The sequence below is a fragment of the Chrysemys picta genome, chromosome 18, assembly GCF_011386835.1.
Source record: "Chrysemys picta bellii isolate R12L10 chromosome 18, ASM1138683v2, whole genome shotgun sequence".
In the NCBI taxonomy this organism is placed as follows: domain Eukaryota; kingdom Metazoa; phylum Chordata; order Testudines; family Emydidae; genus Chrysemys; species Chrysemys picta.
The window spans coordinates 7186514-7200802 of NC_088808.1; the positions used below are offsets into that span (position 1 = coordinate 7186514).

The 14289-nt window shown below is 51.5% G+C and overlaps 1 protein-coding gene across 2 annotated transcripts in view; it reads left to right on the forward strand.

The window, feature by feature from the left end:
* ARRDC1 (arrestin domain containing 1) overlaps positions 1 to 14289 on the forward strand; it is a 65005-nt gene that overhangs the window by 25189 nt on the left and 25527 nt on the right. For both annotated transcript variants that reach the window (XM_042859681.2, XM_005309133.4), the window contains exon 2: positions 2826 to 2936. In XM_042859681.2, the coding sequence (XP_042715615.1) occupies positions 2826 to 2936 (111 nt within the window). The remainder of the gene's footprint in view (positions 1 to 2825; positions 2937 to 14289) is intronic.

A 14289-nucleotide genomic window follows, 5' to 3' on the forward strand; every position in this document is an offset into this window, starting at 1 on the left:
GATACTTAGTGGCTTCAGTTACTTCAAATCAATGGGTCACCCAGAGAGGCTGCCAAAGGAGGAACCCTGTGGAAGCCTCAGAGTGGGAGAGGATGAAGACCCCCCCCAAAAGAGCTAAAGTTGCTGCCAGGGAACTAGAGGAGAACCAGGAGAGGACCGTATTAAGACACTGGATGTAGTCCTGGTCCCATCAACTTGTATCAAGGTCTACATGCACACCCTTCTCCCCAGCAGAGAGGTGGTGCTCCCACTGTAGGAGGACAATCTCTGTATAACAGTCTAGTTTTACATGTCTGTCTCTCTCCATAGTTCAGGATATAAAGCCATACTTTGACTCCAGCTCCACTATGAGTTTGCTGGACTAACTGCTCTGCCTGATGCCGTCTGTCAGAGCAGCTCAGAAGGCATAACCGCCAAAAACCCAAAGTGAAAATCTTTTGGTTTAAAGAGTCTCTGATCTTGGAGATGCTGCCCAGAAGCTTGGTCTAGAAACCTGGCTCTAATTATACTATAATCTGGGAAAGATCCGGTTACGTCCATAGTGCAGCTGGGGACTTCAGAGGGAAGCTGTGAACAAGTGAAGCTATTCTGCTAAAATCCTGTTGAGAAGAATGTTTCCAGCACGGTTACTTCCGTCCAGGATTGGTGGTGCTCAATTGGTGTGTACTAAACACCGAATTGGGCCAGCCATAGCTGTGTTGTAAAGCCCAGGGTCTACTCGCTACGTAGGCAGCTCCATAAACCCAGTGGTGAGAGGGAGTTGTTCAGCGTACTGCCCTAGTTTCTGATCAGCCCTTCCTGAAACTCCGCACAAGGGCTCTTGCCTTTTGTAAAAGGTTTTGTCAAGTCACAAAGCACCAGCCTTTGTTTCAAGACCGGCCAAGGTAAACACCAACCGCTTACTTCGCTTGCCAGGGAACTGTCTTCCGGGTGAGCTGTAAGGGATCAGCAGTGAGGAAAATTCCCTCCCCCCCCTCCAAAGTGCTTTTCGAGAAACCAGAATTGCAGAGTGTTTAGTCTTGATCCTTACTGCCCCCAAGAATGCGCCGTGTTCCCTCCCTGCAGCCTAGCAGAGAAGATTTCCTGCTGGTTGGTCTGGCCAGCCATCATGCCTGGTGCTGTGCTGAATGTTAACCTGCCTGCATGAGACTTTTCCACCCCTACTCCTTTTCCCTAGTAGAAAGGGAAGGTTTGTGCTTTCAGAACCACCAGGATGGGAAAGATGGTCTAGTGCAGCATCTCCCAGGTGGTGGGAAGGTTTTAGGTGGGCCATAGGCCAGGTGCAGACAGGTGGCCTCAGGGAGGAGGGGGGTGGAGACCAAGCCCATCCTGCACACACCCTCCAGTGGCAATTCCTATCCCTCAGGGCTGGCCCTGATTCTCTTCCTCCTCCCCCTCCCCAATTGGTTCAAACTGGGCTCCAGGGTCACAATACCACTTGCTCAACCCCACCCACCTCCGCCTCCCTTCTGGGCTGGGATTAGGTCTGCAGTGCAGGGGCAGAGAGCGCTGCTGCAGGTGGCTGGTGCCCCGTCAGTGGGGCAAGGAGAAGGACACTGGCCTGTGACCTGTGGGGGGGAACCCCCCATGAATTTGGACCCCCTGTGGATAACAAAATAGACAGTGCAGTTGGTGGGTCGCTTAAGTAAAGTTTGGGAACCTTTGCTCTAGCAGCTAGAATGTTGGAGTGGGATTAGACCCAGGTTCAGTTCCTTGCTCTCCCATAGAGTCCCTGCGTGACCTTGAAACGTCATCTACCTGTGCTTCAATTTCCCCATCTCTGCAACCCTTCCCCTCCTCCCATAGGAGTGTGGTGAGGGTAAAATCCATTAACGTTTGTGAGATGCTCAGATAGGACAGTGAGTTCTGCAAGTACCTTCACAGACCATCTCGGCTCCCGTCCCCTAAACAGTTTTGCCTTGTGTCCCGCTGAGCGAGTGGCGTTGCTGCCCCTTTGAGAACAGGTAGGCCAGATGGCGTCACAGGTTCTCCTTTCTTCATATAACTGCTAGGTTAGTGTGTGAACTGACTTTGCTGTGAAGGGGCAGAGGGAGCTATTGGTGGGCTTGGTGCATCTGGCTCTCTTCAAATGAAAGGAGACAAAGTCCTTTTCCCTGAAGGGTTCAAGGGTTGTGGGGCTTTTGCCGCTCTCTGCTCCCTTCGCTGCATTAACAGGTCCTTCTGGCACTGAGAACGACCCACCTTTGGATCAGTGGTTCCTCTGCTTGTGCACAGGAATTGGGGCTGAAACCACAAGTTACCTGGTGTGGGGGTGTTTGAGGAGGATTAGTTGAACTGAAGGGGCGGGGAGCCAGAGAAAAATGGGAGACCAGGTAAAATTTTCAAAGGCTCCTAAGTCCCACTGATTTTTCTAGGAGGTTTGAGCTCCTAGTTGCTAGGCAAGTTAAAAGCCTCTGGGTAAGCTTTTTCAAGAGCAAGTGTGATGAGACTAGCTTAGAAAATGCCCTGGCTTGCTGGAGAAAGATGCTGCATTTAGAGCAATAACTTTTGAGTAAAGGGAGAAAAATACCCTTTGAACTGAGCGCCACTGACCTCTGTCTCATCTCCACTCCCGTGTGTGTGTGTGTGTGTGTGTGTGTGTGTGTGTGTGTGTGTGTGTTTAAAAGGGGCACTGTCAACAGCAACTAGTGCACAGATGCTCTACTTAAAAGTAAATTGGCTGTGTCTCAGCAGAGGAGGAAGCCCACAGGAGGTAGCAGGATGAGACCCAAGTTGGGACTTGTAAATTTCTTTTACTGGCCTGGGAAGACCACTGAAAACTCTATTGCAGTATTGATGTAGATGTGTATTTTTTTTTTTCCTAGCTATCAAAGTGAGCTGCGTTGGATCTTGCGGCGTGTCCAACAAGGCCAATGACACCGCATGGACTGTAGAGGAGCAGTACTTTAACAGCACGCTCTCGCTGGCAGATAAAGGTAAGATCAGCAAGGGATGGGGCTATAGGTGATGGAGAACTGTCTGATTAGTAGGAAGGGTCCTTCCCTTTGGATACCTTTTTTGGGCAGGTTTTTATTATGATGCAAGTTCTGCATGTGTGTGCCAACGAGATACCGAACGCCTCCATCTCCTGAAATACCCCTACGTTGACACTGGCTCAGCTGCATGCAAAGTACAGGTGACTTCATGTTAGCGGGGCTATGTGCAAGACAGCTAGGGGTTGTCTACGCTATGCAGAAAGGCCATGGAATGCCAGTACAACCCAGCGCCTGTCTCCTGTAGCTTTCAAACATTGCTTGCAACATCTGGGCCAAGATCTCTAGCTCATGTCTACACTGCACAGTGATTGCTCTCTGGTGCAATCAGAGTCGACAGGTGTTGCAGCTGCACCAGTTTTGCCCAAAGTCTTTAGAAACGACAAAGGCCCTGCCTGCCGCTTCAGCGCTGGCTCTTATAGGCAGGGTGCTTCAGGAACCGCAGAGTGCACTGGCCTAACCATAGGGCTGAGGCGCACTGTAGCGATTCAGTGCTAGGACTGTTGCAAGAACGAAATCCCTGCAATGCTTCCCTTGCTTAGCAGATGCACATCCAGTGAGGAGCTGTGTTTTAGATATTCCTGCCACAAGTCAGAATGACTTGGGTGTGCTCCAGGGACTCCGCGTTTGAATGAATGCCGCCTTTCAGCCAGTAAATAGGTCAGTACACCACAAATAATTCACGCTGTATCTAGGCTTCAAGTGAAACCGATCGGTGCCAGCATTCACCTGCCACAGCGGTGTATGTAGTTCTAACTTGTATACTGAAGTGTGTGTGGCAAGGAAACAAACTAATGGGCCTTCAGAGGCTTCGTCTCCTAGTGGGAAATGGGTAAGAGGCAGTAAAACAGGACTGACAGCTTTTGCTAAGTCAGCAGTCTGCAAGCAGAGCTTTTAGCACATGCTGGGGAAAGGTCAACTCTATCCTGCAGTGTTTCCTGGGATAAACCTCTCTCCAGCCCAGACCCCGGGGGTGAAGAGGAACTATCAGGGTTACTTTCCTGTTGGGTTGCCACACAGATCGATAAGCTGGAGGAGTGGGTTGAATCACAACTTTTGTTTTCCATCTGCAGCGTGGGAGGGGGAGTAGGAAAAGCCCCAGAACAAAGCCAGACAGTGCATACGCCCAGCTGGTGAATATCTGGTGAATCCCAAAGGGTTTTATAAAGCACTCCAGGTAAAACAGCCCTAAGTGAGTTGAGAGCTGGATGGTTTCTGCGCTGGACTGTAGGGCTTTTGGCTGGCTTAAGACTCCATTTAAGTCACTTTAAGGTGGTTACAGGTTAAAGTCTGAGCATTGGAGCGTGGTGGGTTTTTTTTTTTTTTTTTTTTTTTTTTTGTGCCAATGATTTCTGTGAGGATCCTGCATCTGAAGGACTGTCTGCTCTAGAAAAGCTTAACCATGTAGCTGCCTAGGTGGCGGACAGGGAAAGTGAGCTGCATGGACTATGCGACTTTGAAGTGTCCCAACCCCAGAAGTTCAATTGAGGGATTCAGGCAAAATAAGCAAATACATTCTGTCCTATCAGTGCTGTTGCCATCAGGCATCCTCCTATTTTTCCAGAATAAAGCGCAGGCTTCAGTCTCTCTCCTCCTCCTCCTCCTCCTCCTTCCCCCCCCCCCCCCCCTCCGCACCCAGGTGGAGGCAGAACTGTCCATTGGGGGCATGCATTGCCTGTGGAATCTTTACATCATTGTCGAGGGAGAAACAGTCATACGAGTGCTTCTGTCCTGAGTCACTCAAAGTAGATGAAACCGGTGTGGCCCTTGGGATCCTTGGAGCTTCTAAATTAGGACTCCCCTGCCCTAACCTGGGGGGTGGAGGAAGGAATGGAAATCCCTGGCACAGATGGGGAATGGACTGTTGAAGTCGAGAGAGCTCAGACTCTTCGATGTCTTCAAAATGAACCAAGAGACTTAAGCCTGGGTTTCCAAAGCCGCTTCAGTTAACTGGCCAGTTCCCACCGAGGTTCACTGAAGTGTGGGTGCCCTGCTTCCTGGGCTCACTTGACAAGCCCTGCCAGTGCCCTTAAAATCTCTAAAGTCCGGTAACCGTGTCTTGGCTAACATTGAGAGAGGATAGGAGGCGGCTGGGAGTCAGTCCGTCCCAAGCTGTGGCCACAGACAACTCACTTAAGACCTGATTTATCTTCAGAGGTGTTGAGTGCTTAATCTCCACATCAAGATCGTGGGAGCTGCAAGTGCTCAACACCTGTGAAAACAGACCTTCTGGGCTGTCTTTCACTTCATCCTTATTTTCAGTGCACTTAATACAGACCTTGCAGAGGTTCCTGTGTTGAATTAGATGTTTGTAAGGGGCTTTGGGATGCACCAAAAGGTGCTGGAGAAAGGTAAAGTCAAACGCTAATTTTGGTGGCTTTCCTACAATTTTGTTGCTTGATTAATTCCCTAAGTAGAAGGGACTGTCTGAGCAAGGCGGCTAAAAACCAGCTAGTGAATACCTGCCAAGGGTAAAATCTGATGCGTTTTAAGGTGTGCTTAGCTATATACTGAGGAGTTGAGTATTATCCCTATTTTTATAGATTTGGAAACTGAAGTGAAAAAGGTCAAGCCACTTGCTTGGAGCTGGTGGCGTGGACTGGCAGATTGGGCATTAGACACAAAGACGTGGGTATAAGAACTCAGATCAGATACGGACTTTGCTGTGTAACCATGGGCATGTCACTGTTTGCAGCGCTGTAGTGGCTGTGTTGGCCCCAAGGTGGGTGAAGTGATGTCTTTTATTGGACCAATGTCTGTCGGTGATCTTCGCCTATTCCTCAGGCATAAATAATCCTGTACAGTGCTTTTTAAATACAATGTAGTACTGAGGCCGGTGCAGTCGCTTTAGGTGAATGTAGCACTCATGACCTCCTGCCTCCCATCCCTCTTGCTCATTTCCCTAGAGCAGGCCTGCACAACATGCAGCCCGGGGGCCATATGTGGCCCACGTGGGCTCACCGTGCGGCCTGCGGGGGGTGAATAGGCAAGCGGCGGGTGAGGGGGCTGAGAAGGCGAGCGGGCAGTGGCAGGGGGTGAGGAGGTGAGCAGGCGGGTAGTGGCAGAGGGGCAGGTGAGCCAGCGACAGGGGGGCTGAGGAGGCGAGCGGGCAGGCAGTGGCGGGAGTGCAGGTGGGCCAGCGGGGCTGAGGAGGTGAGCAGTGAGTTGGTGGCTGACCTGGTCTACTGATCTGGTCTGGCTCTCATCCCCTCTCCAAGGGTTGCAGCTGTCTGGAGGTGCCTGCCTTCCATGCCTTCCTCATTCACTCAACAGGGCAATTCATTACAAAGTGGGGGGGAAGATCTTATTCTACTTCTAGCAAAAAGACTTTTTTCTTTTATCTTAATTATACTACCTTAGGAGCCTGCTATAACATATTACAAAGGTTCAATACGGCTGTTTTGGTGAAGCGGCGCTGGGAAAGGAGGGTTTGTTTCCGTGGGGCGGGCACCGCTGGGGAGGGGGGTGTTTTGGGGCGGCTGGGTAGCGCTGGGGGGGGGTTGGCGGGGCCGGAGGGACTCGGCCCTCAGCTGTTTTCTTTGGAGTAATATGACCCTCGCCGCTTTACGAGTTGTGCAGGCCTGCCCTAGAGCATGTTGTTTGTGCTAGGCTCTTGTCTCCCCTGCCAGCATCTGTCTTTCAAAATCCTCCAGTACAAAGCTTGGCAAGAAAGTGCCCGTCTATTTTCCACACTAGAACAGGAACAAACCATTCAGCAAAAAGTCCACCTTTTTTAAATGGCTGCATTTTTTTTAAAATGAAGTCTCAGGCAAACTTCATAGAGAGAGTCTTAGACTAGGTACCATTATTCATAAATAAAAATATTCTTGATCTGAGTTCATGCTTTCATAAACTGAAAAATGACTGAACTTGTAAAGCGCTGTCATCTTAGTGGTCCAGCGTTAAATGTTACACACCTGTTCAAATAACACAGGGTGGGTTTTTGTGTGTAAACTGCCAGCCCTGCGGACTCCACCTGAGATCTGAGGGTCAAGCTGGGCACTTTGAGGCTTGCCTACAATTGCCAGGAATTGTGTGTGTTTTCCAGTTGGCACTTACCCACCAGTTTTGTTTGAAGCATGATGAACAGAGTGCAGCTTATTCGCCTATAGCTGTGTTGGTTTTGCAGGGCTAGCAGGGGTAAAAAGCAGTCAGTAAAGTCAGCAGATGCGTCTCAAAACTGCACAGGGAGCAGATCTGTTGAGTAATAAGATGGTTTAGCTATTTATTGCTATTCAACTGCACTCTAAAGCCGGCATTAGTCACTTCACTTCTCTCCCCACACACCTGTCACTTATTCTGCTGTCTTGCAAATGTGTAGTACAATTATGGGAAGAGACTTGGTACTATTTCAAATAGAAATTCACAGCTGAGTCCCAGGTAGTCATGTCAGTGACTTCCAACTGTATTATTGCCTTTTGCATCTCAAAACCGTGGTGGCACCATCAGTTGCTGTCGCCCAGGAAGTGACAGACACAGAGGCCCTGGCTATGCTGAGTGCTATGACACTGTCATGTAGATGCCTCCTACAGAGATGGGGAGTTTTTCCGTCACTGTAGTTTTAATCCACAGGAGAAGGGTGGGTGGGTGGGTTGGTTCCCCTCTCCCCATTGACCTAGACAGGACTACACCAGGAGTTGGGGTCGGCAAAGCTACAGCATTCAGGGGGTATGAATTTTTCACACGTCTGAGCGCTGTGGCTATGTCAACCTAATTTTTAAATGGTGTTGGTGTGTGGGTGGGGGTGTGTGTAACCCACACACCACCTGAGTGTGGTGCTCTGTCCCATCTAGGGGCACAAGACCACTTAGAGAGAGAGAATGATGAGTCTGCTCTACAGCTGCGAAGGGCCATATGGCTTTTAGCTCATGCAATAGAGGCTCATGCATTTAGCTCCAGAGGTCCCAGGTTCGATCCCGCACGCCGATGACTGGGGTCTGTCGGGGTTACATGTGCACCATTGGTGCATTACTCCCCTGACCCTTTGTTCCTGTTCTGTCCGGCTTTCCTGAGACTTTCTGATGAGGCAGGCGGTGGTTTCCAACTCCTAGATCTACTGACCTCCAGCTCAGCTGCTGTCCCCTGGTCCGTTGGCTTGCAGTTGAGGTACAGTCCTGTGGAAACGAACTGTAGATTTGAATATGTATACGGTCTACTCATTGTGCGAGCCTGCTATGTAGTGTGACATTCCCAACTGCCTGCCAAAGGCAAAATAATGAGTTACAGGCCCCTTTGAAATGGTTCACCATCTTCTGGGTATGGGTGAGGGGAGGGAGAAAGGACAAACAGCTCTTTGTGTAGGATCTTTGCTCAGGGCGGCATTTGCTGGGCGTTCGCTGTTGAATGAATGGTATGTGCTAGAACCGCAGACTCGCTGTGTTAGTCATCCCATCTGGGCGACTGGAGGCTGGATTGCAGCAGAAGCCGGCTGTAAGAGAGAAGCTGGTACCTCAGGGTGGTAGAGAATGGAACTAGGTTGGCCTTGTGTGTTCATCCTTCCATTTGCATCTTGGCTCTATGTTCAGACAGTGCAATAAACTCGCTTGGTGAGCTCGGCAGTCCCAAGTTCTCAAGCTTAGGCAAGTTGACCTCTTCTCTTCCCCTTTAATCACGCGTCTGTGTCTCCAGTTACCTCACCCCTCTGTTCTGTGGGTGCGCCAGTGAGAGCCATGCAGATCCAGCATGACAAATTGTCCCCTCCTTTATTTGAAGGACAAGGCCTATGTTATAAGCAGCTGAACAGGAAGGAATCTCCAATTTTCCATTCATTTGGCTGCTTTTCTCTTCTGTATGTGCTGGAGGAAGGTGTGTGACTTCTAAATATGGGTTATTAGTACAGTGCCTCAGGACACGCCAGAAAGCGTACCCAGAACTCACAATTTGGAGGTGGTTTGGGTTCCTCCTCCTGGACTATGCTCCTACTTTGTGCCTTGTCGGGGGGCAGGAATGCCCCCTGCCCCGTACCTCCTTGGATGCTGAAGCACACAAGAAGCTATTTCTGAGGAGCAAAAAAGAAGCTCGAGAAGGGACAGCTGCGTAGCCTACAGTGGTCCTGTCCTTGTATGTTTAGACGTGTCCGTTGACAGCCTAGTTCTCAAAAGGGAAGGGAACTGCAGGCAAACAGCCTGTGCGCTCTGCTCCCCTGTGATGTACAAAGATGCCCCATGAGTTCTTGTACCCATTTCTTGGCTCGGGAGATCTCTTGACCCTGAATTTCCATCTTCTGGTGGGAGGACTTCAGCTGGAGCTCTGGAGGACCATAGTGGTGGCTTCATGTGAGGCTGAAGCCTGGGCCTCCGCTTCCCTATCACACTCCCTGTAAAGCCGTGGTTCTCAACCGATTTACCATTGTGGGCTCCATATGCAACTCTGTTATGGGAGCCACATCCACACAATCTGTATACTACCTGTATGGCCCTGAGGATGTCACATGGGCCACAGCTATGTGCTGATTGGGCTGCAAGTGGCCCATGGGCCACAGGGGGGTTGAGAGCCACTGCTGTAGGGGGTGAGGGAGGGAATGTAAAGTTTAATGGGGGGGGGGGGCGGGATTGGGCTGGAGCTTAGCTTCAACCAAGGGAATAGCACTTACAACTACAGAGTCCCTCCAGTTGGCAGGCAGGAGGGAAGAGCCTTGCTCTGGAATGTGTTTTTCCCTCTTTCTCTGGGCTGGCTTTGCATAGCCAATGTGCAACTCCCCCTCCCCCTGCCAGAATTTGGCAAAAATGCAAGCTTTTTGGTGTGTGTGGGGGGCAGGCATGTATGTAAATACATTTCTGGAACCAAGGACTAGAGTTGCAACTACACCATAAACTGCGCATCCCTTCTGCTCCCTTTCCCCCTGCCCCACACTGTTAGGGGTCCAGGTTGCTGGGAGAGCTGATGCTCAGGTTTGGGTTTCCCATATATCCCTGTTCAGGCCTCTCCAAAACTGAATGACGTTCCCTGTGTCTCTAACGAACGCCGAGCAAGCAGAGGAAAGCCAGTCTTATGGCTGTAACTGCTCCTTTGTTCTGTACACCGCATCCTCTCCTTAAAACCGCTTCGGTTCTCTGTCCAAGGTCTGTCACCGCTTTCTGTATCCCTGCTGCTCAGCGCTGCCCGCCCTGCTACGGAACAACCCCCATCTCTGGAGATCGCGCCACAAAAGCTGCCTTGTTTCGGTTGGGAAAGGCACAAGTTGGGCAGGCCGCTGAGCTGTGTAAAAGCTCCTTGACCTTTTAACCAGTTGTATCTTCACTCCCAGCTGAACGAAACCCACGCACCGGGGAGCAGCTTGGGGAGAATGTGGCGAAGCAGCAGGAGGTGGAAAGCAGCCAAGAGACAGGACTTTCCAAAGTCTCCCATCTGCACATTTCTCCTTCCTCCCTCCTGCCCAACCCAGACTCCCTCCTAAGACACTTGAGTGCTAATTTGGAGTGTTTCTGGAACTGGGATGGGCAGGGAGAACAAGCCCCTGGAAGTTGAGTAACCAGCAAGAAGGTGGTTGAAAAGTGTTCTGATCAAGGCATCTAACCTGTCTTCCCCCCCCCACCCCTCCCTTCTCTCCCAGCTTTGTTCTAAACAATCCGGTCAACCAGCCCGTTGTGACTTTATTCCAGATTCCTGAATGGGGCCAGGAGGTCAGGCTGCCACCCCCTATCTGGAGGTGGGGTGGCAGATGTGATGCTTGCATTCAAAGCAATGGGAAAATCTGGCTTTTCTCCAGCATTAGTACGTCTCACTCTTGCAAGAAGCCAGTTTATCAAGCCTGACAGCATGTCTGTTCCAATTCAGAGGAAACCCAGCAGGTGGGCTGCAAGGCCAGGTTGCAAACAGATCTTGCCTGTTTTTCATGGAACTGTTTTCTCTCTAACAGTTCAGCCACATTGGGGGGGCCCCCACCTGCCTTGTGACCAGAAGGGGGAAAACCTGAATTCAGGGAGATGCTCCCTAAGGTAAATAAAATCCCTGGCTTCCTCTGTACTTCCAATCAGTCTCTTCCCTACCCACCCACCCCCTTTAAAAAAAGCAACCCCAAGCTTGCGGGTTTTAGACTGGACACATTTTGGAGCACTGGTGCGGTCAGCCTGGAAGGTCCTGGTCTGCACCTCGCTAGGGAAACTGCAATGACTCAGCAAAAACAGCCATTGAAACTGGCCCGCAGTCTCCAAGATACCATTATAAGTAGCCTGGCATCTTCTTTGTTTTCCCCAACCTCCACCCACACCACCTTGCCCAGAAATCAGTGGGGGGTTGAAAAATCTTGTTTCCATAAGCTTTAGGCTTCATTTAAACACACTGGGGGGAGGGGCAGTTGTACTGACCCAAATTATTTTGATTAGAGGTAACTTTTATTTATATATAATATAGACTAAATAAACCTAAAATAGCATGGAAACTATGTTGATATACAGCACCTTTTACACTAGTGTAACTGCATCCATTCTACAGGGTGGTACACCTTAAACCGGTGGGGGATGTCAGCCTTTTTCTTTGAGGGCCCCCACAACATGCTATTAAAAACTCCAGGGCCCAGGGGGACACTCAGGGCTCTGGGCTGTGGGGGGCATAGGGGCTAGCAGAGCTTGAGCCAGGTCTGCACACTGGGGTCTCGGGAGGGAGTGCCAGCTTCACCTCGTGACTCACCTCAGGAGGCCACCCGGCCTGTCTGGGCTGTGGGGATGGTGGCAGGGGGGGGCATAACCAAAAATTATAATTCAAAAGATTGGGGGGGGGGGGGCTCAGCTCAAAAAGTTTGAAAACTGCTCAGGGTGCAGGGAGACGGATAGCTGGGGGCTGTGTGAGGGCAGGGGTAGCTTTGGGCAGGGGGGTAGCCCTGGGTGGGCAGGGAAGAGTAGCTAGGAGTTGTGTGAGGGCAGGGGGGTAGCTCAGGGGGCAGGGAAGGGAGTAGCTAGGGGCTGTGTGAGGGCAGCTCTGGGCAGGGAGATGGGTAGCTAGGGGCTCTGTGTGGATGGGGGTAGCTCTGTGTGGGCAGGGAAGGGAGTAGCTAGGGGCTGTGTGAGTGCAGGGGGGAAGCTAGTGGCTGGGTGCTGGGGGAGCTCCCCTGCGGTCCCTGTTCCCAGAGGGCTCTGCCAGCCACTGAGCCGGGTCCCCTACCGAGGCGGCTCTTACTGGCTGCATGAGCAAAGGTGTTGGGAGCTGAAGAGCAGCTTCAACCCCCAGCAGCAGCTGGAGACGAGGGAACCCTGCATCACTACCCTGCCTCTGGCTTCCTGCCTCTGACCTGGCCAGGGGGCTGGGAGAGAAGGAGGGCCTCTGACCTGGCCAGGGGGCTGGGAGAGAAGGAGGTGGAGTGGATGTGTGGAGCTGCCCTGGGACTGCACTGCAGTGTGGTTTTTTTGCGGGGGGGGGGGGGGGGGGGGAGGGCAGAGGGGAGCAACGACCCCTGTGCCCCCCAACTCTGCCCATGGGCTCAGGGCTTCTGCCCTGTGGGGAGTGCTGGAGCTTGGGAATTCAGCTCTGCTGCTCCCAGTTTCAACCCCACAGGGGGCAGCAGGGATCAGGGCTTCAGCCCCGCAGGAGGTGCTCAGGCTCTGGGTTTTAGCTGTGGGGCTCTGTGGCCCACCTGAAAGGCTTTGAGCACCCCCAGGGGGCTGCAAACCCCCTGTTGAGAACTGGTGCTTTAAACCATACTTGTCTCAAATGCAGTTAAAGCAGTAAAGAAACTGCATAGACAAGCTCTTGAACTGTGACCGGGAAGACGCTTGTTAAATACGACATGTAAACTTTATTTTTAAAATGCCAATTTTGTCTTTCACAGCACGATAATGTTGCCCTGCTTGGGGGAGGGGGTGTGAGAGGGAATCACTGGAATTCATTTATCTTAAAATCTGACGGGAACCAAGTAGGTTTGAACTCCCTCGTTCTGTAGCTACGTCAGGGTCAGAAATGGGCTTGTGGCTTGCTGTGGTTTGAAGAGTCGTGCGCTCAGTATGTGATCACGTGCTGCGGTCTGTAGCCTTGGGCTGTTTGCACTAACGTGTGACGTAATGGGCTCTGATTTTTCACATAAAAAAACCACTGGAAACTGGTGAGTGACCCAGGTGATTTCGAATGGAATTGGGCAAGAGGCTTTCCAAGATCTCTGGTTTCTGGTCTTTGCTTGAGTACACACCGAGTTAGGTCATCTCCTTCTGACTGCAGTGTTGCCCTTTAATGAAGCTTCGTTAAATGTCTGCTTTCCATAGTGAGGAAAAGGCGCATTTGCAGACTCTCCCACTTGGTTTGGCTTTTGTGGTTTGTCTGTTCGACTTGGACTCTCGCTTATTTCCTCTTGTGTATTCAGCGGGTGGCGTTGCTCTTGTACGACACCCGGAGCACTGGGGGGTGAGCGCACTAGTATTTATAAACTAGCGATATCTGCGGCATTAAGTGAATCCATCATGGCGGTAGAAGCCTGTCAGCTGGTTCCATTAAGCTGGGCAGCCCGTGTGGAGCTGCCTGCTTGTGAGATCCCCAAGAGGACTGCAGCTCCCACTTGCTGTCCACGTGTGATTCTGGGCTCGCTCTTGCTGGGGGAGGAGCAGCAGCACAGGATACCTGTGCACCCACACGTGCCTGTTCTGAGCAGCAGGTGTAAAAACCATTCCCTCTTCAAGAACAGGAACACTTCCAGGGGAAGTGGTAATGGCGTGAGTCAGCGGAGTGTCCCCATCTCAAGGCGGCTCAAGCCTGATCTAGGTCTATAGAACGCCTCGAACAAGGGGATGTTCTGTGGCGGGGCAGGGTTGGAGAAATCCGACCTCGCACCCACATTGTTGGGCAGATTTGGTGCTGCATCTTCTGACAGAGCACAGACAGCCCGGAGGGGAGGGTGTGAAGGCACAGGTGGACTTCAATCCCCTTTGGTGGCCTGGATTCTGCCTATCCTGCTGGCTGGCACAGGTCTCAATTGTCCCTTGCATTGGTACAGCTTCTTGCCATCCTGCCATGCTCCTTACATCAGCAGCTGCAAGGGGGAGCAGCATAGAGCCCCCTACGCATGCTCAGTCCCCTGATAGCCTGTCATGTGCGGCTCCTCCACTGGAGGAGTTCTCTTGGCCTGGCTATGCCACCCAAGCATTGTATGGGGGGCTAGAGCAGCATCTCCACGCTCAGTATAATTCATTTTCAATACCTTTTAAAGGGCATGCTGACTGGCTGTTGACTGGCATGGAGTCTCTGTTCCGGGCTCAGAAATAACTTCCATCTAACATGCGCCCAAGGCCTCTGAGCAACAGCGTGGGAGGCAGTGTGGCTGAGTGGTTAAAGCACTAGACTAGGGCTTAGGAGACCTATTTCCAGCTCTGCTACT